This window comes from Dendrobium catenatum, unplaced genomic scaffold, assembly GCF_001605985.2.
Source record: "Dendrobium catenatum unplaced genomic scaffold, ASM160598v2 fragScaff_scaffold_989, whole genome shotgun sequence".
NCBI lineage: Eukaryota > Viridiplantae > Streptophyta > Magnoliopsida > Asparagales > Orchidaceae > Dendrobium > Dendrobium catenatum.
This window is the reverse complement of record NW_021319451.1, coordinates 2,648,283-2,667,899: the sequence shown is the minus strand read 5'-3', so window position 1 is coordinate 2,667,899 and position 19,617 is coordinate 2,648,283. Positions and strand designations below refer to the sequence as shown.

At 33.0% G+C, this 19,617-nt stretch overlaps 1 protein-coding gene across 2 annotated transcripts; it reads left to right on the top strand.

Annotated features, from left to right (window-relative positions):
* The first annotated feature begins 9,329 nt into the window (after positions 1-9,329).
* On the top strand, positions 9,330-14,997 carry LOC110101001 (60S ribosomal protein L32-1). 2 transcript variants are annotated; one of them, XM_020828736.2, is made up of 5 exons: positions 9,330-9,442; positions 9,530-9,568; positions 9,671-9,762; positions 14,265-14,446; positions 14,653-14,997. In XM_020828736.2, the coding sequence occupies exons 3-5, from the start codon at positions 9,673-9,675 to the stop codon at positions 14,780-14,782; spliced, it is 402 nt and encodes a 133-aa protein (XP_020684395.1). In that variant the 5' UTR covers positions 9,330-9,442; positions 9,530-9,568; positions 9,671-9,672; the 3' UTR covers positions 14,783-14,997. The 2 variants fall into 2 exon arrangements, with proteins under 2 accessions (XP_020684395.1, XP_020684396.1); XM_020828737.2 differs by lacking the exons at positions 9,330-9,442; positions 9,530-9,568 and adding an exon at positions 9,447-9,484.
* The last annotated feature ends 4,620 nt before the right edge of the window (positions 14,998-19,617 follow it).

Below are 19,617 nucleotides of genomic sequence, written 5' to 3'. Positions count from 1 at the left end.
TAGACGACGAACAGAGTGACGGTATCGTGACTAGACGGCAAATGTAGCGACGGTCTCGTCCGAGACTGACAGTTGACACAGTGATGGGTGCGCTTGACGCTGCAGATCGCAGACAGCGACGTGACAGGCCGACAAATGCGGGACGACAAGAAATCGAATTTCAAAAGTCAAATCGAGTTGATTTCGGGTTTCCAAATCAACTAAAATCCGACCCGTATAGTAAATGGATTGACCCGAACCCGAAATTTTTCGGATCGGATCCGAATCAAGTTTAGGTCTTATCAGATTTTGACATCACCAAGTAGAAACCATCTTATATTGTACTTGAAACATTAAGATCGATCATAGTTCTTTACAATCAATACACACTGAAATCTGCAGCAACTCCAACTAAACATAGCCATCAATTCACAATGAAACCTACAGCAGCTCCAAAATTTACACCAATTGTCTGCAATATTTAATGCATTCCTGCCTTTCATTTACTTGACAAAGCGATTGCAGAAGTTTCATCGAAGGAGCAATCAATGGCATGTATCAATGGAGCAAAGCTCTGTCTATTTCTGACTGTATCAGTTTTCTCGATTAATGAAAATCACTTTATGATAAGTCTGATGTAATTATTAGTAAATTTGATAAATTATTTTTTTTTTCTATTTAGTAAAAAAAAGTAAAGAAAAAATTTTGAAGTCATTATTTTCACATAATATACTCACAGAAAATAATAATTCAATTTATCATTGATTGAATAAAATAAAAGTAATTTTGCATTTAATTTTTTATAGGTGAAATAAATGGGTGATAATTCATTTCTATTTAATTATTTTATCATTTTATTTTTTTTAATTTTAATTATTTCATTATTTTAATTTCAATTTAATTAATTTATGAGACCCCAAAAGGGCTTGAGCATAATTAGTAACTATAAATATGAAACCCTAAGCATTTTCTACTCGATCGATCTAGTCAATAGGAATGGAAGATAGATCGACGACGATGAACCTAGGTATTATGGTGGTGGGCGCAATAAACAAAATATTTGATAAGAAAACTTAATATGCCTCTTCAAAGTTTTCAAAACCATGAGTTCTTCATGGATGATTGATTAAGATTCTTAACGAATTATTATCATCAAGTCTAAAAAACAAATTTATAGTCAATTAAAAATGTTAGTGATTAGGTGTGTCAATTTGGGTCGACGGGTAGGGTTCGGGTCGAACCCGACTTGACCCGGATATAAACGAGTCAACCCGAACTCAACCCTTATGTTTAGCTAAGTGGGTCAGAAAATTAAACCCGGACCCGACCCGCACAGATTCTCGGGTTGACCCGACCTGACCCGCGGACCCGTTTGATTAAAAAACGTGGCGAGACGACGACTGTGAGGTGGTGCCGGAGATGCTGGCTGCACGGAGGTAGGCGATCGTCGGTCGGTGCGGCAGCTGCCAGCGCGAGCGCCTATGCAGTGAGTCCGTCTCCGTCCGTGACGAGATGTTGAATGGATTGCACGCCGGACGGCAGACGCAGCCCGCACTCCGTAGGAACTGCCTGCGAGAGTCACGCGACTGCGCCTGGGTTGACCGGCTCACTGGCTAAGCCGCTGAGGGCCTGAGGCAGTGCGGCGAGGAGTCGAGGACCGCGATCCGCGAGGTGTTGACGCGTCCAAAGTGTCAGACGACGTGACCAGGCGACTAGACCAGGCGACGTGACCGACTAAGCCATGCGACGACGCGACGTGACCGACTAGCCCAATCTGAAGCGGGAAAAGCTAAAAATGAGCGGGTTAACGGGTCAATTCCGGGTCAATTTCGAGTTACCGGGTTGACCCGGACCCGACCCGTTTTTTAAACGGGTCAAAAGTTGAGACCCGGACCCGACCCGTTTGTTAAACGGGTCGACCCAAACCCAGATTTTTCGGATCAGGTTCGGGTCGAGTTATCGGGTCGGGTCAATAATTGACACCCCTATTAGTGATAGCACAATCTTCATATCCATGTGAGCAATTTAGTGCCATAACATAGAACCAAACTTTGTAGAAGCAAAATAAAATTTAAAGAGATGTAAGGATCAAATTTAGGGTTTCCATAAAACAATGATGATATGTTCTCATTTTTGTGTCAATATTCATTTTCTCAAGAGCAAACAATATCACAAATATTTTGTATATCAAAGGTCTATAGAAGTCATAGGAACCCAAATCAAGCACTTAAATCACAATTGGAAGTTTCAGGACATTAACTGAGGGATCAAATAGTCTTCAAATATTGTATGTTTATAATCAAATTTAGCATCTAGATAAGATAACTTCAATGAACTCAAGATCCTTTGATTATGACATAATTAAAGCACTCCAATATGATCCATTTGATAGATATTTTAGACTTGGCCAAAATTATCAAAGTATTCCTCTCAAAAAAGCTATAAAAGAACTCATTTTCTAAGTGAAAGAGGTTTGGGAACTAAGAAAGCTAAAAAATTCTATTATATTCGATTGTCATCATCACCAACGACCACCATCAACAATCATCATCACCATAGCCTGACTACTATTATCCGATTATTATCGCCACACTAATAACATTCAACCCCATTATTAAATTTTTATCTCCACCGGTAGAAATCGAACCTATGTACTAATACCTATAATGGGAGACATATATAATTATTCTCAATCATATAATCACTAAGTTTTTATTTGTGGAAAAGAGCGAATTCTTGTATTTACAATTATATAGTAGTGATATATCATCAAAAAATTATCTTGATCGGGCACGAATCTAGAGGCAAAAATCAAGCCGGAAACTTTAAAAATTAAATCTAGTATCTCCTGAACTCCGATTTAAGTAAACTTATAGTCAAACTAAGTGTCTCGGAAATACAAACCCAACGAAAGCAAATTCGACTCAATCCGAGCCCAAATGAGTCCAAATCAAGGACCCGAAGCATTGTTGGAAAGTTTTTCACGTAAAAAACTCCGTTATAACTTAAAACATCAATTTTTACATGTTAGATTTTTATATAAAGCTAAAATATTACGCGCTCTCTCTACTTTGAAATTTTCTAACACATATAGAGACAGAAGAGAGAGAGAGAGAGAGAGTTAAAAATAAATTTAACTTTGTTCATTGTTAATTTGACTTTATCACATGTTTCACAATGTGATGAAGAAGATGTACTATAGTGTTGGAGAGCCTTACTAAGACCAAATAAGACAAAAATATAAACTCTAATCTTTTACTAGAAAAAATTATAATTGATTATTTTCAAAATATCACCAATATAAATACCTATTTTACATTGTGGACCACAAGCTCTCCCGAATCTATCTACAGCAAGCAATTGTATATTTTGTCCTCTAGTGAATCAATTTTATCACCAGGCTTTATTATCAAATAAATCTCCAAAAATAAAAGAAGATAATAATTGAAATTTGATAGCCATGTGATTTATAGGGAAGTAGGGGTATTAGTGGGAGATCAAGCAAACTCGTGAGCCAGTTCGGGCTCAACTCGATCAAGAACTCGTGAATCAGGCTCAATGAGCTAAGTTTGAGCTAATCTCGACTCGTCTCATTAGTTCGTGAGCTGACTCATTTAAAACATTGATGTAAAATACACTTAAAATATATTATCATACAGGAGTTTAAGTACAAATATTTAAAAACTATAGCAGGCTTCCTTATATCAAATAATCAATTTTCTCTCTTTAATAAAAAAATTGAGTCGGCTCATGATCGAGCTAGCTTGAGCTCAAACCAGGGGTGACGACTCAAGCTCGACTGGACTCGTTTGCACCCCTAATGGGAAGCATGCCTCAAAATTAAAACTTATAGAAATATGAAATATTTTACAAGTAGAAGATTAGAGTTTATATTTTTATAATTATAAATGAAATTATTTAATAAATATATTTTCCAATTATTAAATTTACATTTTATTTTTCTATATGAGACTGAAAGGGGCCATAATGTGATGAAAAATCAATATTATAAAAAAAATTGAATACAGCACAACTACCTCAAAACCAGACAAAATTTCCAGGCAAGAATGAGAAAGCTGAACCACAAAAGCCTCTCTTAGTACTCTGATAGAGAGAGATCATGCAATTAAGAAGAAGGGAATTAATAGGTTGTGAAGAAGGATCACATGAGGGGATAGTGGTCCTTAGCTTTGGACTCAACAAGGCTACAATCACATGCTAAGCTTCTGCCTTGTATTTGTTTGGACATCTATGATAAAAGATAGATGCCCTAGAAGATGGGTCCCATGCCATGTTAAAGGCACTAGAGATTTATTTTTGGGAATATTTTAGTATTAAAAATATCAACTTTTTTATTTGATAAATTCAAATTATAGAATCAGCTACATGCATGGCTATACATAAAATAAAAAAATATAATAGTTGTGTAGCCTAATTAGAATGTCTGACTTGATAAAGTTGTCGGTGGAGGGCATAAGAAGTCACTGCTTGGCTTGCATAGGTGGACAAATAGCTAAATAGCTGATAAATAATCATCTACTGAAGTAGTCGCTAAGATCGACTGGCTTGATAAGTCATACTGATCACCAACTTGGTATGAGTTCATAGAGCGTAGTCGCCTATATAGGACGAGATCATTTTTAGAATTGACGAATTTCTTATAAGAATATAACAAACAAAAGAAAGTATAATTTGCCTTCAAACTATAATAATAATAATAAATGAATGATTCATAAAGAATTCTTGTAATTGGTGTTGATGATGATAGTTATTATGTATTATTTTTGTGTTCTATAAATATTTTAAATTATCCTGCCCAATCGTGTCGACGCCAAACTGCATGCCTGATCTAATACAACCTCATTTATATTTCCCAATCGCATCTTCGTTCCATAAGATCATCCAACAATCCCAAATCTAGCCTCTATCTACGCCGATCGCAGATCTTATTGAACTCATCATGGCTCTCGCAATTCCTGAATCTAAGGATCCGAGGAAGCGCATGGATGAGTTCAATAAGTTCATACTAGATCTTAAGAACGTGGATGAGAAGATTAAAGAGGAAGACCAAGGAATCATTCTACTAAGCTCTTTGCCGAAGTCTTACGAACATATAGGGGACATGATGTTGTATGGAAAGAAGACCTTAATGATGATTGAGGTGAAAACGGTGTTGATTTCAAAACAAATTTAGTGCAAATTGAAAACCAAGGAGGACAAGAATAGATATATCTTGTTGGCTAGAGGAAGAGCTAAGTTAAGAGATGCCAAATTGAGTAATAACTATCATAGAAGATCAAGATTGTAATCCAAGAACCCAAGAAAGTGTTTCCATTGTCACAACAAATGACACTTCAAGAAGGATTGTCCATAGAGGAAGATTTGGCTTAGAAAGATATCAAAAGATGAAGGCAAAGCAACTGCTGCAGTTGAATCAAATGGATATGAATCCTTTAAGGTGGTGATTTTTTCAGCAAAATGCTCAAAAGATGAATGGATAATTGATTCCAACTGTACTTTTCACAAGATACCAAATGAAGGTTGGTTTCAAAACCTCAAGAAGGAAGATGGTGAAATGCTTTTGTTAGGAGACAACAAAGGTTGCAAAGTCATGGGAGAAGGGGTTGTTGCAATCAGCATGTTTGATGGTTATCTAGGGGTGTCAATATTTGACACGACTCGAAAATCCGACTCAAACTCGACCCAAAAATTTCAGGCTTGGATCAACCCACATCCAAAATGTGTTGGGTTTGGATTTAGCAAATCGACTTGTTTCAAAAATCGAGTCAAGTTTGAGTTGGCCCAATAACCCAAATTGACCCAATGTTGACCTGTTTTTGACCCAAAAATCCTTTTTTGACCTGGAAACATGCGATTGACCCGATTTTGACTAAAAAATCGGAGATTGACCAATTTTTAGACTCGAAAACCAACAATTTCTGGTCGGTCCTAGGTCACTCGGGTCATGTCAGGTTAACTCGGACCCGAAGCGGGTCAAGTTCGGGTTCGAAAATGGGTTAGTTTTTTGTTGACACGAATAGTGCCGAGTCAGTTCCGGGTTAAACCCGAACCCGACCTGTGACCCGAAATTGACACCCCTAGTTATATCAGATATTTGCAAGGATTGAGATTTGTTCCTAAGCTGAAAAGGAATTTAGTATTGGTTTGGCTGTTGGATACTCTTGGATGTAATATAAAGATTGATAAAGGATTGGTTTAAGTAAGCAAGGGAGCAATGGTTGTAATGAAGGGGTCATTGGTTAATGGTTTGTACTCATTGCATGGAAAAACCATGACCAAACAAATTAAACAACTTATGTTGTGACAGATGATGCCAACCAAATTAAACTCTGGCATCTAAGATTAGGCCACATCAATAAGCGTGATTTGGATGAGCTAAGAAAACAAAATCTACTCTGTGGTGATGAGATATGCAAATTGGAATTCTATGAAAGCTGTATTTGGGCAAAAGCAACATAGTAAGGTTTCAAACAATAAGAGATATCACCAAGAGTGTCTTGGATTATATGTGTAGTGATCTTTGGGGGCCATCAAGGATTGCAATTATGGGTAGAGCAAGGTATTTTATGTTAATCATTGACGATTACTCAAGGAAGGTTTGGGTCAATTGTTTGAAAACTAAAGATCAAGCTATTGAGACTTTCATTCAGTGGAAAGTAGTTACAGAGAATGAAATATAAAGGAGAGTAAAGAAGCTATGTACTGATAATGGGTTTGAATTCTGTTCCAATGCATTTGATCATTATTATAAGATAGAAGTAATTTCTAGACATATGAAGGTTGTTTGCATGCCACAACAAAATTGGCTTGTTGAACGAATAAACAAGACCTAACTTGAAAGAGTTAGGTGCATGTTGAATAATGCTGGTCTAAAGGGAGTTTTGGGGAGAAACTATTAAGTAGGGGTGTCAATTTTGGGTCACGGGTCGAGTTTGGGTCAAATCCGGAACTGACCCGATAATATTTGGGTCAGTTAGAACCCGACCCATTTTTGCAAATGAATGAATTTTTCAGACCCGAACCCGATGCCTTCGGGTCTGGGTCAACCCAACACAACCCGAATGACCCGGGGCCAACCAAAAATTGCTAGTTTTTTGGTTAAAAAATTGATTGTTCTTGAATTTTTGGGCCAGAAATGGGTCAATCTCGGGTGTTTGGGTCAAAAATGGGTTTACGAGTCAATTTTCAAATGGGTCGATTTGTTAAACCTGAACCCAACCCGTTTTGGGTCTAGGTTGACCCTAACTTGAAATTTTTGGGTCCGGTTCGAGTTAGGTTTTTTCGAGTCGTGTCAAATATTGACTTAGATCACCTCATCAACAATAAAATTCATAACCCCCATGGAATAGTGGACTGGACATGCTCCAAATTAAAACAGATTGAGGCTTTTAGATGTGCTACTTATGCATATATAAATCAAGATAAATTTCAACAAAGGGAAGTTAAGTGTTTATATTCCTTGGATACCCTAAAGGTGTTAAAGGTTTCAGAGTTGAGATTATATGTTGATAGCAAGCAAATCCAGAGTTGAAATTGATTGGTTGAATGATCAATTTTCATCCTAGTTTGAGATGAAGGACATGGGGATGGCTAGCATAATTCTGGGAATTCAAATTACAAGAAATAGGTATGACTGTAAACTCTTTCTTTCATAAGCTGCATACATGAAGATCATGATGCACAAGTTTGGACTGGCTGATGCTAAAAATCCTATTTTTCATGAAAGATCTAAGCATATAAATATAAAGCTATACTTCATTAGAGATATCATTTCAGTTTGAGAAGTTCAAGTGGAGAAAATTGCATCAGAAGAAATGCAATTTCTTCTGATGCAATTTGACAAAATGCTTGCTCAATAACTGTTTGAATTTAGTTAATTGTGTAGATTTGAATCATTCATCAAATTTGAATCAAGGTGAAGATTTTTAGCTTTTGTGGTCCAACTTAATTGAGTTTTAAAGCTGTGAGTTTAATTTTTTGCTTTAGGATAAAAAACTGAAATGGTTATATGTGTACTTTCTTGAGACTTTTCTTGTGTAGCCTAGAATAGCCATTAGTACCTTTTTTTCTGTAATTTATGTAAAAATAGTGGTTAAAAAGATGTAACAATAAGACTTGACAAGTGAATAATACATCTACTTCATCCTCTACATGCTTGTGTTAAGAGTTTCTTGTTTTGTTTATGTTTTCTAACTTTTGCTTGATGTATGATTCATTCTCTATTACTCGGCTTCAGCCACACGTAGAGTGCGATTTCGTTCTTGGCTTCTTCTATACGCCAAGGATGTATTTTTCCCATTAACTGGTGATGATGTGTCTAGCTTGTAGAACACGTGAGACTTCATACTACTGAAATAGCCAAGAAATCCCAAGCTCTTCAGTAGTATGAATTTTCACATGTTTGGTTTCTCATTTTGTAATCTTAATCAACAATACTCATCATAGCCAAATAAAGCTCCTGCAACAACTAATTTGTTTCAAGACACTTAAAACATATATGTGAAACTAGCCCTAATCCAATTTTTGAGTTCCATACATTGTGAAGCAAATCCCAATCCTAAGAAAATCAAACTATTGAATTCCTTCTCTTGATGCTCTTATCCGTCTTGATCCATTAGATCGAGAAAAAACCCTCCAATCAACTCTGATTGAAGTGAAATACATTGATGGCTTATATTGCACGCTGTCATCTAATCCCACATGTATTGATTGGACGATAAAGATTGAGTCAGACTATCATCTTAACAATCTAATGAGAATAATACATTTTATATATATCTAAGACATTTGATTTTTAGACGTTTCATGTATATATTTATCATTTATAAATCATTATTTGAAGATGCCAATAAACCAAATAATTAATATCTCCTAATAATATAATATATCATTATATATATTAGCTAATCAAATACTAAATAATATCTATAGTTATTTTTGCTATTTGAACTAAAGGTGATTTAGAAAAAGTAATAACTTTATGTCATTCACAATTGCAATGTTAAACTTTTACAATTAGATTTGTGACTAAAACTTCGTTTGGGACGACTTTCTTATTATTTTTTAAAGCAGCTTTTTAGTATACTAAAAAATTGTTTTAAGAAGCAGTAAGAAAGTCGTCCCAAACGAAGTCTAAATGTTGTTATCAATCTTAAAAGTCTTATAATTGTTATTAAGGATTTGGGAGTTAGCATTAAGTGATAACTCTAAATTATGATTATTAAATTTGTTAAAACATAAAAATTTAAAAAAATTAAAAGAAAAAAATCCCAAGGAAGGGCTTATCTATCTCTTCGCACTCTACATGGCAAGGATCTGACCGTTGGCTGTGAACCGATTGGACGGTGTCTGATGCCCTAATCGTGTCACCACTTCCTGAGTTATATATATTCTGCAAACCCTAAAGAACATTCTTCGACACCGGCGCGCGGTTGGAGCAGCCGTAAGGATATACTTCCATCTTCTGCTCTATCGCTTTACTAGGGTTTGAAGGCCTCAATCTTATTTATTTCTTCTTCTATGCTTGCAGTTATTCACTTTTTCACGGATTTTTCTTAATCCTTTGAAGGTATCCTTTTGGTTGTACAAATAAGAGGGTTCTTTCGTTTTTCCGAAGCGCAAATCGTTTGTTTAGTTTTTCCTGATGCTTCATTACTTGATTTTTGTTCAGAAATGGCGGTTCCGCTGCTCAACAGGAAGATCGTGAAGAAGCGTGTGAAGAAGTTTAAGAGGCCCCAGAGCGATCGCAAGATCTGCGTGAAGGTGAAATTTTTATTCATATTTTTCTTTATTTAGTTTGAATAAGTTGATTTTGTTGCTTCAGATGGATGCGTTTCACTTTACTGATCAGTTAATCTATTTTTGAAAAGTTAGAGCAATGGGGAGTCTTTTGTGATTATTAGTGGATCATTTTTTGTCTACTTATATTTTTGGATTCGCAATTTCTTATCATGGTCTTGGAAAGCCCTTTCGGTTCACATGCAACATATTGAGTTCATTGTTCTAGTTTTAATCTTCCAGCTCAAAAAGTACCTTGCAGATTCTCTTTTTTCTCTTTTGATTAGTTGTTCTTACAATAACATACTTGTTTGATGAGCGTAGATAATAAAGAGTTGAACTCGATTGATTCTAAGCCCTTTTTCATGCATTCTCCAACAAAATGCTGAAAGATTTTGCTTCTGCACTTCATTGAAAAGGGATGATTAACAATGAAAAAATATGCCTTTTTAGATGAATTTTAGTTAGGACACATTCATCATAAGATTCTGAGTATGCTAGTTTGGAAGTAAGTAATACACATAGGTCACCTTGGTCTATTGGTTGGGAATTTAGGCTGCCTTAGTTGGTCTGAAAGGCCCCCCTCCCCCCCCCCTCTCCACACACACACACAAGTAAGTAATGCACCACGTTTCATTTGGAAAGCCCTTTAAGATGACCTATTTGTCTCTTGAATGCCCTTTTATAAGCAATTCAAATGTGTGACCTGATTTTCCGTTCCTAACATGGAGCGTTTATGAGGATTTATAATGGGAATTTTTATATTGATATTGATATAACTTTTGTAATGTGTTTTATGATGGGATTTGCTAGATATGCATGACAAATTAAACATATTTAGGTATGAGTTTTGGTCAGTTTTTTGCTAACAGGTTAGAAATAGATGCCTATATATTTATAAAAATAAAAAAACTAACATAAAGATAAGTGAATTTTTATTCAATAATAATCGCTTGTAGTTAGCTTGGGGGGACTTTTTTCCCTGGCAGATATTTTATAATTTTGAAAGGATATGACCATATATAGATTTAATGATATTTGTGGAATGAACTCTATTCATGAGCTTGCACATAGTTTTTAATCCAAGTTATATCTTTTACACCATTCTATCTAATGCCTTACTTAAACTTTAATTTTATACATTCATAATGTTGGTTCACCTTCTATTTCTGTAGTACATTTGCAACGTACCTAAGTATATTTCTCAATATCTTGATTTCAATAATTGTTGTTTCCATCGCCTCTTCGATGTAATGATCCCTCAATCTATTTTTCTTGGTTTTATTAATGTTTATACATCTTTACTTAGTTCTTTCGAGATTAACTTGTATATCTATGACTTAGTTATCGTCCAATGTTGGGATAAATACAACATTCATTGTGAAAATTACAATGGTCGGGGGTGCTTTTTTCTACTAGCAAAAATTTTTTTATATTGAAATGATATGAACCTCTATGAATTCAATGAAATTTTGTATTAAATCAATTGATTATCATCATTCTTATCCCTACCAGACAATCAACTTTATAAATCTTTATTCTCCATTTTCCTTGTTTAGTGCCGCATGAGGAGTCAATTATTTTACACAAATTTTTTTCACAATTTTTTTAATCTTAGTTTCTCATTTAAGTCAATTGTAATTTTATTCACTCATAATATTAGTACATCTTCTAACTTTGTTGTTCATTACCAAATCACCCGTCCATCACCTTGTGGATGTAATCTTCCATTAGTATTGCCTTGCTAGTTTTGCTCATGCATATCTATCTTAAATTCTTAATTTTCTTAGCTCTTTCATGATTATCTTGTTTGTCAATAACTTTATTGCCCAACAATTAGATCCATATATCATAATGATCTTAATTATATTTTTAAATATTATTCAAATTAAAGATAAATAAATTCATCATTTCATCATTAAATTTAATTATATCTTGAGTCTTTCAAAATTGAATCAATTGTTTTAATTTAATTTGAAATAAAATTTGTCAAATAATTTTCTAAATTTAATATCAAAATTAATTAACTTAAATAATTTGTAAATAAAATTTATCTGTAGGTCTTATTATTATTTTTTGACTATTGGCATTCAGCAACATCGAAAAAACACTTTAGGGTGAAATTTGTGTTTTGTTTGTAAACGAAAAAGAAATTTGAGTTTTCTTTGGAAAACACTTTTTTTTTTAAATGCAAATTATTTTCTTATTTTTACAGAAATTGCAAAAATATTTCAGGTTTTTGGATAAATACTACTTCTATTTTACTTTTTTTTCATTTATTTTTTTAATTACTTTCCTCTCATTTAATTCTTAAAAAAAATGATCCTTCTTAAAAATTTTCTCAGAAATGTGCACTTTTAGTAAATCCATCCTATTCGCGTAATTTTTGGTTTTCATCTTGGTTTCCTTGAATCTTTGTTTAATTACCTGTGATATTTTTTTTGTTAATTTTGATATGATATTGATAAAAAATGAAATTTTATAAATTTAAGTTGTTTTGATCATCATTAGCATTGTTCTCCCCCCCCCCACAACGTACGGGTCAGCTTTCTAATTTCTTATTGCTCAAGCTTTATAAACCATTTCTCTCTGTTTAGTGTCATATGAAGTGTTAAAACTATTTTGCGTAGATTTTTTGGGTATAATTTTCAAATGTCTTTTTTGTTCATCCAACTAATTTTTGGATGCATTATCTGCCTTTATTAATCATTTCCAAATTACATAAGTATATTATCTAAAGTCTTCTTTTCATTAATTTTTACTCTCATCATCCTTCCAATGTTATCATCCCTCAATCCTTTATTGGTAGTTTTGCTATAGATCTATCGGAATTCTTTTTTCTTCCCAGCTTATTGTCTATCAATTACTTTTTTATCATCCAACCTTTAGATCTATACAGCATAATTTAATTAATTGCAATTTTATAAATTTATCTTTATTGCAATTTTGTTGGCCATTAAAAGAGAAGCATAATACTAAATTAAGTGTTGCAGAGATGAGGATACTCAGGTGGATGAGTAGCTTTACCCTTAGAGATAGGAGATGAAATGAGCATATACATGAAAAGGTTGGAGTAGCACTAGTGGAAGATAAGATTAGAGAGAGTCATCTTAGATGGTTTGGTCACATAAAACGGTGGCCTTCCGATGACCCGGTTAGGAAAGTAGATTTAACTTATGTTAAGATAGGTAGAGGTAGACCTTAGAAGACTTTGTTAGAAAATATTAGAAATGGTCTTTTTTTATTAGTTTTAAACGAGAATTTGACTTTTAGCAGGACACGATGGAGAAAAATGATTCATGTAGCCGACCCCACGTAGTGGGACAAAGGCTTGATGATGATGATGATGTTGTTGTTGTTGTATCATTATTGTAATTTTATAAAATTTATTTTTAAATCAGCAATATTTTTTAATCATAGTACTTATGAAACACATCTCTATTTTATGAACCTAATCTTAACCCAAAAATTTGTATTCTCATTTATATCCTCATTTTTTGGATTTGATTTGTAGAACGGAAGAAAAATGATGCACTTTTAGTAAACCCATATTTTACACTAAATTTGGGATTTTTTTTTCTATTTTTTGTGATTAATTTTTATACTAGTTTACTTTTCCATTTTATATCACCTGTGATTGTTTTTCTTGCAAGTGTATTTATGCTTCACTACATTTTTATAGTAGTTTACTTTTCCATTTTATATCACACCTGTGATTGTTTTTCTTGCAAGTGTATTTATGCTTCACTACTGCTCCTTAGTCACTCATCTTCAAGAATCAAAGTCTCAAATCTCTGGTTGGTAGACTTTTTTGCCTTATCTAGTAGCACATGAGTAGGAACAAAGTCTTGAATCAGTTGTGTTGTAAGTGAACACAGAGCTCTTAGCTACCCAGGGTGGGTTTCTTCGAAAGAGTTGACTTTTTGATGTGGGCCAGTCAAAGGCAGAAGCCTGTGAAATATCACTAAGTGCCGGGTGGTTCAAACTTCTTTGTTTCACCTAGTATGGAGCCGACGTCAGCGCCTTGCTCCGCACCTTACCTTTAGTATTAGTGCTCCTCCCATATATAGACTTCTATTTGAGAATTGTGCATCTAATGAATTGATCATATTATTTATGTAAATGCTCATTGGCTGCTAGTCAATAATGTTTTAAAGGTGTAGCGTAAGGTGAGGTGTTTTACCTAGCCAGGAAAGGATTATAATTGTTTTGGATTGATTTATACTGAAATGGATTCTGAGCTTATTAATTTTTTTCCTTGGATTTCTTAAGTTTGGCCTTATACTAATGGCCATATATCCCTTAAAATCATTGGTAGTTGTCGCAATTCTACAAATCTAGCAATGCTATTTGTATGAAGTTGAAATTGAGAATTGAAATTTTTATAAAGCAACTGAAATCAAAATCAAAACAGAGCTTTGAATTATTTTTTGAGGAAGCTTCAGCGACTATCTAATACTTTATTTATTATATACTCATTTCTACAGCCAAACTGGAGGAGGCCTAAAGGTATCGACTCTCGTGTGCGGAGAAAGTTCAAAGGATGCACTTTGATGCCCAACATTGGCTACGGTTCTGATAAGAAAACACGCCACTTTTTGCCAAACAAGTTCAAGAAGTTTGTAGTTCACAATGTCTCCGAACTGGAATTGCTTTTGATGCACAACAGGTTAGACTCCTAAAATAATAATAAAACTTAGGCTTAGTTTGGGTCAGTTTTTTTACTGTTTCTTAAAACATCTTTTTAGTACAAAAATTAAAACTTTTGTACTAAAAAGCTGTAAGAAGCAGTAAAAAAGTCGTCCCAAACAATGCCTTAGCTTGATATTTATAGTACCTGTTTAGCTTAATTGGGAATTGATTATATATATTCAGGACATACTGTGCTGAGATTGCACACAACGTTTCAACCCGAAAACGCAAGGATATTGTGGAGCGAGCAGCACAGCTTGATATTGTAGTCACCAACAAGCTTGCCAGGCTACGCAGCCAGGAAGATGAGTAGTGAACTTCAGTCATTTGAATTTATATTCCTGAAGCTTTTTAACTTATTATTATCCTTTGAATCAGAGTCAGATCTTGTTATTTTTGCTTAGTAAGAAGAATGCTTTTCTGTAGTTGCACTCTTTGAATTTTATCTTCTGTTGAATATGAATTGTTCTCAATTATCATTTGTTTCTTGTTGGTTTTTTGCGGGTAAAATCAATATTTTGATTATAACCTTTCCTTGAGCTCTGTTTGAAGAGCTTGTTTCTGATGGAATGCTTGAATACATTACTGAAATTGCAACCTGCTTCACAGATTTATAGTCAAGTCATTGATTTCTTGTAGATTTTCAAATTGGTTTTGAGTCTGATTTAGTAATTAGTAGAGTTTCAACTTGGTTAATGGAGAAGATTGTTTCTCCAAAATTATGAATTTGGTGCATATTCTTTATGATTTATATCTGATTATTATTAGAAGTTTTATGTATATGTATTTTTGTTAGAAAAGAGGAGAGATATATATAAAAAGATTTGGTTAGAAATATTAAAAATGATATTTTTTATTAGATTTGAAAGAGAATTTGACTCTTCATAGAACACAATGGAGAAAGCAGATTCATGTTGTCAATCCCACGGAATGAGTTAAAGACTTGATGCTGTTAATGTTGTTGTTTTGAGTCATTAAGGCTTCGTTTAGAATACCTTTTTTACTATTTTCTAAAATAGCTTTTAAGTTGAAAGAAAATTGAATTAGAATTTTTTGTTTTAAAAAGTTGCTCTAGAAAGCAATAAGAAAGTTGTTTCAAATGAACCCTAATATTGAAATAAGTTTCTAATTCTAGATGTAATTATCAGCCTTTGATGAATTTCTGGATGAAACGGGAGAGGCAAGCATGGAATCCATTATAAGGTGTTTTGGATTTGATTTAGAACAGGAAAGCTTGTCCATGTGAAGTGGAAGAACTCTTTGACCAGGATGGTTGCATAAAGTAATTAGGATGACAAATGGACCATAAGATTATGCCCCCTCCCAAATGCTAGTCCTTGTTCTAGAGCTGTGTGGTTTGGATTTGACGATGATGGTTTAACCGTGGTCAGATGATGGTTGTCGCGAACTATTTTTTTGTTTGGTTAACCAATCACAACATCTTATAGGTAATAAATGAGACGAGTCGAGCTCAAGTCATAACAAAATGGAGCTTTGCCAACCTATCTTGTAAGCCGATCTTTATTTTTTCTTTTTTAGTTAACGGGAGTATCTACCTGCTACCACTTCAAAGGGAGCACTTGGTGGTATAACTAATCCATTAGCGGAATCTAGCGAGGCCACCCACTGATATTGGGCCCACATTTGTTTTGCCTCACTGAAGAGGCAAGGCCATAGAAGAGAGGTGATTAGACCGTGCTCCTATGGAATGAAGATTTGTTACGTGTGGAGTCCAGTTCGAAATAACCGCCGGTTTATTGAGTATATTTAGTAAATTTTTTATTGAGTATTTTTTATTTAGTATTTATGTAGTATTTACTGAGTATATTCAGTAAAATTTTATTGAGTATTTTTTATTTAGCATTTATGTAGTCTTTATGTAGTATTTATTGAGTTTACTTAGTAAATCGGACGGTTGTATTGTCCGGACTCCATACATAAAAATTTCTCCTATCGAAGGGCTACCATTTGACTTGGAACATAATGAGATATGAAACATTTTATTTGGATTGATGAACCTTTTCTATGATCTGATAATAATATATTATAATATTTTTTGTGGTCTTATAAAGAACCATCTTTAATAAGTAGTTCTATAGTTGTTAATAGATGCTAATATTATCATTTCTTAAAAAATTATATATATATTTTTAAGCATTGAATTAGGAAGTTTATAAATACAAGAAATAAAAATGAGAGAGAAATTTTGGGAAAAAAGTTTATATTGGCATGTATATTTAGATATTCAACTCATAATCATGGCTAGATTTGATAGATATATGCTAAATTGATATAAAATATGTTCTTATATGTGCATTTAAATAAAATGTTGAGTAACATATCTAATTGCTCATTGATAAGATAAGATGAACAAACTTTTGCATCATGACCATTAACATCATTAAGCCTTTATCTCACTATGTGTGGTCGGCTATATGAATTCTTTTTCTCCACTATGTCATGTTAATCCGGGAATTCGAACTCCACCCATTTTGATATCGGGTTCGGTCTAATTAGAAATTTTCGGGTCATGACGAGTCTGATTTTCTTGTTGTGTCAAATATTGGCACTCTTAACTACAATATAAGAGTCATTGCAAGCTATCAAAATTTGTGTACTCATTTCATCAATAAGGAAAAAAGATTAGTTAGCATAACTTCTTCACTCTACTCTTGTTTGTAGTCAACACTAAAATTAATTTAAGGCGCACAATTTTAAATGAATTCGTTTGTGCTCTTTATGAACGTCCGACAACAACAAAAAATCACACCTTTTTTAAGCTCTAGATTATGAACAATTATTAGGTCCTCTGACCGGACGTAGAGGAACATCCAGTCGGCACTAAAATTCCTCCAAAAAACTCGGTATTGCTAGGTATTATTTGGTGATAACGAGGAATACCGCTATGTGAAGACCAATACCGAGCTATACCGAGCAATACCGAGTTAGACAAAAAAATACCGAGTTTTTTCTAGGAAAAACTCGGTATTGCTCGGTATAATTCGGTATTGGGTCTTCACATGATGGTATTCCTTGTTATTGTTTGGTATTGCTCGGTATTTCTCATTTTTTGGCACGATTTTAGCTCCGACCGGACGTAGAGCTACATCCGGTCGGAGGACCTAATAATTGTTCCTAGATTAGTGAAAGAATACAGTTTTAATCGTTTAGAGAGATTAAATTTTTTTACTCAACTTATATTTATCGAAGAACTTTGTTTTATTTGAGTCAATATAATAATTTCTTTCTAAAGAAATCTCATATAAAAATAAGAAAATTTGACTTTATATGCTCCAATTTTATTTTTTTTTAAATCAAAATACCCCAAATGAGTCTTTTGAAAGTTATTTGAACGTAATTTAAACTTGATTTGACCTTTGTTCCAACTAGGTTCCAACCTTGTCATTGTAGTGTAAATCAAATTTCCTATCTAGAGCATTTAAGAGGTTGTTTAGTTACCTTAAATGGAGTGTAAAGTCTTTCAGAAATAGAGATTTGAAAATATTGACATTTGATTTGAAATAAAATAAATATAGTATAAAATTTTAGTGCATTTTGAAATCCATCTCATAGTTCATTTTTGGTGTATATAGAATTCCTCCGATTTGACCGAGTTCTAAATACGCCAGAAACTCATTCCAATTGCCCACCCGCCATCGCCACATACCTGTTGCTGACTACCCCCGCCACTATCAGCTGCCACCGACCACCCTCGCTGCCACCGTCCACATTGCCACAAACGTCGGCCACCAACCACTATCTTTTTATTCTTATATTGCATTCATTTTACTTCAAACCAAACACAAAAAAAGTGATATAATGTGTTGCTTTTACATTAATCCAAATAACTTCAAAATATTCATTTTATGCTGCATTGTTTTTTCATGCAACCAAACAACTCCTAAATATATTTGAAATTCATCCAATTTGGATAAATTCTAAATGCACAGTGTGTGTGTAGCTTCGCACATCGCCACTGACAGCCACCCACTGTCGCCACCAATACTCACTAGCCGCCACCGCCTGTCGCCTGTTGGTGTAGTATTTCAATTATCGATTTTACTTTGCAAGCAACCAATCAAAAAAATAAAAAAAAACTCCTAAATTTTTTTTACAAGTAACCAAATAACATAAAATATTTTAAATTCATGATTTATTTTACTTAATATTTTGAATACATCGAATTTCAAAATAATTGCAACAATAAAACCCCCTAAGAGAATTTGTATAATACTTATTGAGTTGCATGATCTAGGCTTAACAAGTAATGACTTAGAATTAATCAAATATCATTTTTTTAATAATCTTAAGAACAATAATAGAACAAATTTTATAATACTAAAATAAACCAGTTAGAAATATTAAATACATAACAAATATCAAAATTAAATTTTATTTTAAATTTTCCTTTAGGATTTTGATAATAAGAAAGCCGACAAAAAAAATCTCTGGGCAAAATAAAAACATAAATAAACAAAACAAAATAAAAAATAAATTTTGTTTAAGTTTTTATCTTATGATTATAAAAACAAGAAATCTGACAAAAAATATGAGGCAAAAAAAGTCAATCACCCATTAAAATTACATAAAAAATATAAAATTTAAATATTGTTTAAGTTTTTACCATAAAATAGTTTTTTTTTAATTTAATAAAATATAAATCCTAAAGAAGAAATTAAAATAATTTTTAATTTTGATATTTGTTATGCATTTATAATTTTTTTAATTTAGTTTTATATAATTTGATTAAAGTTTTATACTTTAGATTATAAAAAAAAGCTATATTAAAGAAATTTCTTTTAACAAAGCTATATTAAAGATGTTTCTTAATAAAAAAGCTATATTAAAGCTATAATGATTTTTTAATAAATAAAATATGTAAAATAACAATTTATTTTTTTCATAGAATATGCAGAAAATATTAAAGCTAAAAAAATAATGAATCTCTTTTTTTTTTAGCACATTATTATTTTATATATGCATTAAAACTCATTTGAATTGAAAATTTTGATTTTATATGCCTTATAATACCTAAAATTTGTGCAGATTTGTCCATTTATTTTATTACAGAAATACACTTGAAAGTTCATTTTAAACAAAATGGTCTCTGCTTATTTGAAAATTATCTCATTCATATATATATATATA

What these genes read in the sequence shown, in the direction of transcription:
- LOC110101001 (XM_020828736.2), top strand. Translation starts at nt 9,673, where the DNA reads ATGGCGGTTCCGCTGCTCAACAGGAAGATCGTGAAGAAGCGTGTGAAG. An exon ending in ATCGCAAGATCTGCGTGAAG is followed by an intron (nt 9,763 to 14,264) that starts GTGAAATTTTTA and finishes TCATTTCTACAG; the next exon opens with CCAAACTGGAGGAGGCCTAA. An exon ending in TTGCTTTTGATGCACAACAG is followed by an intron (nt 14,447 to 14,652) that starts GTTAGACTCCTA and finishes ATATATATTCAG; the next exon opens with GACATACTGTGCTGAGATTG.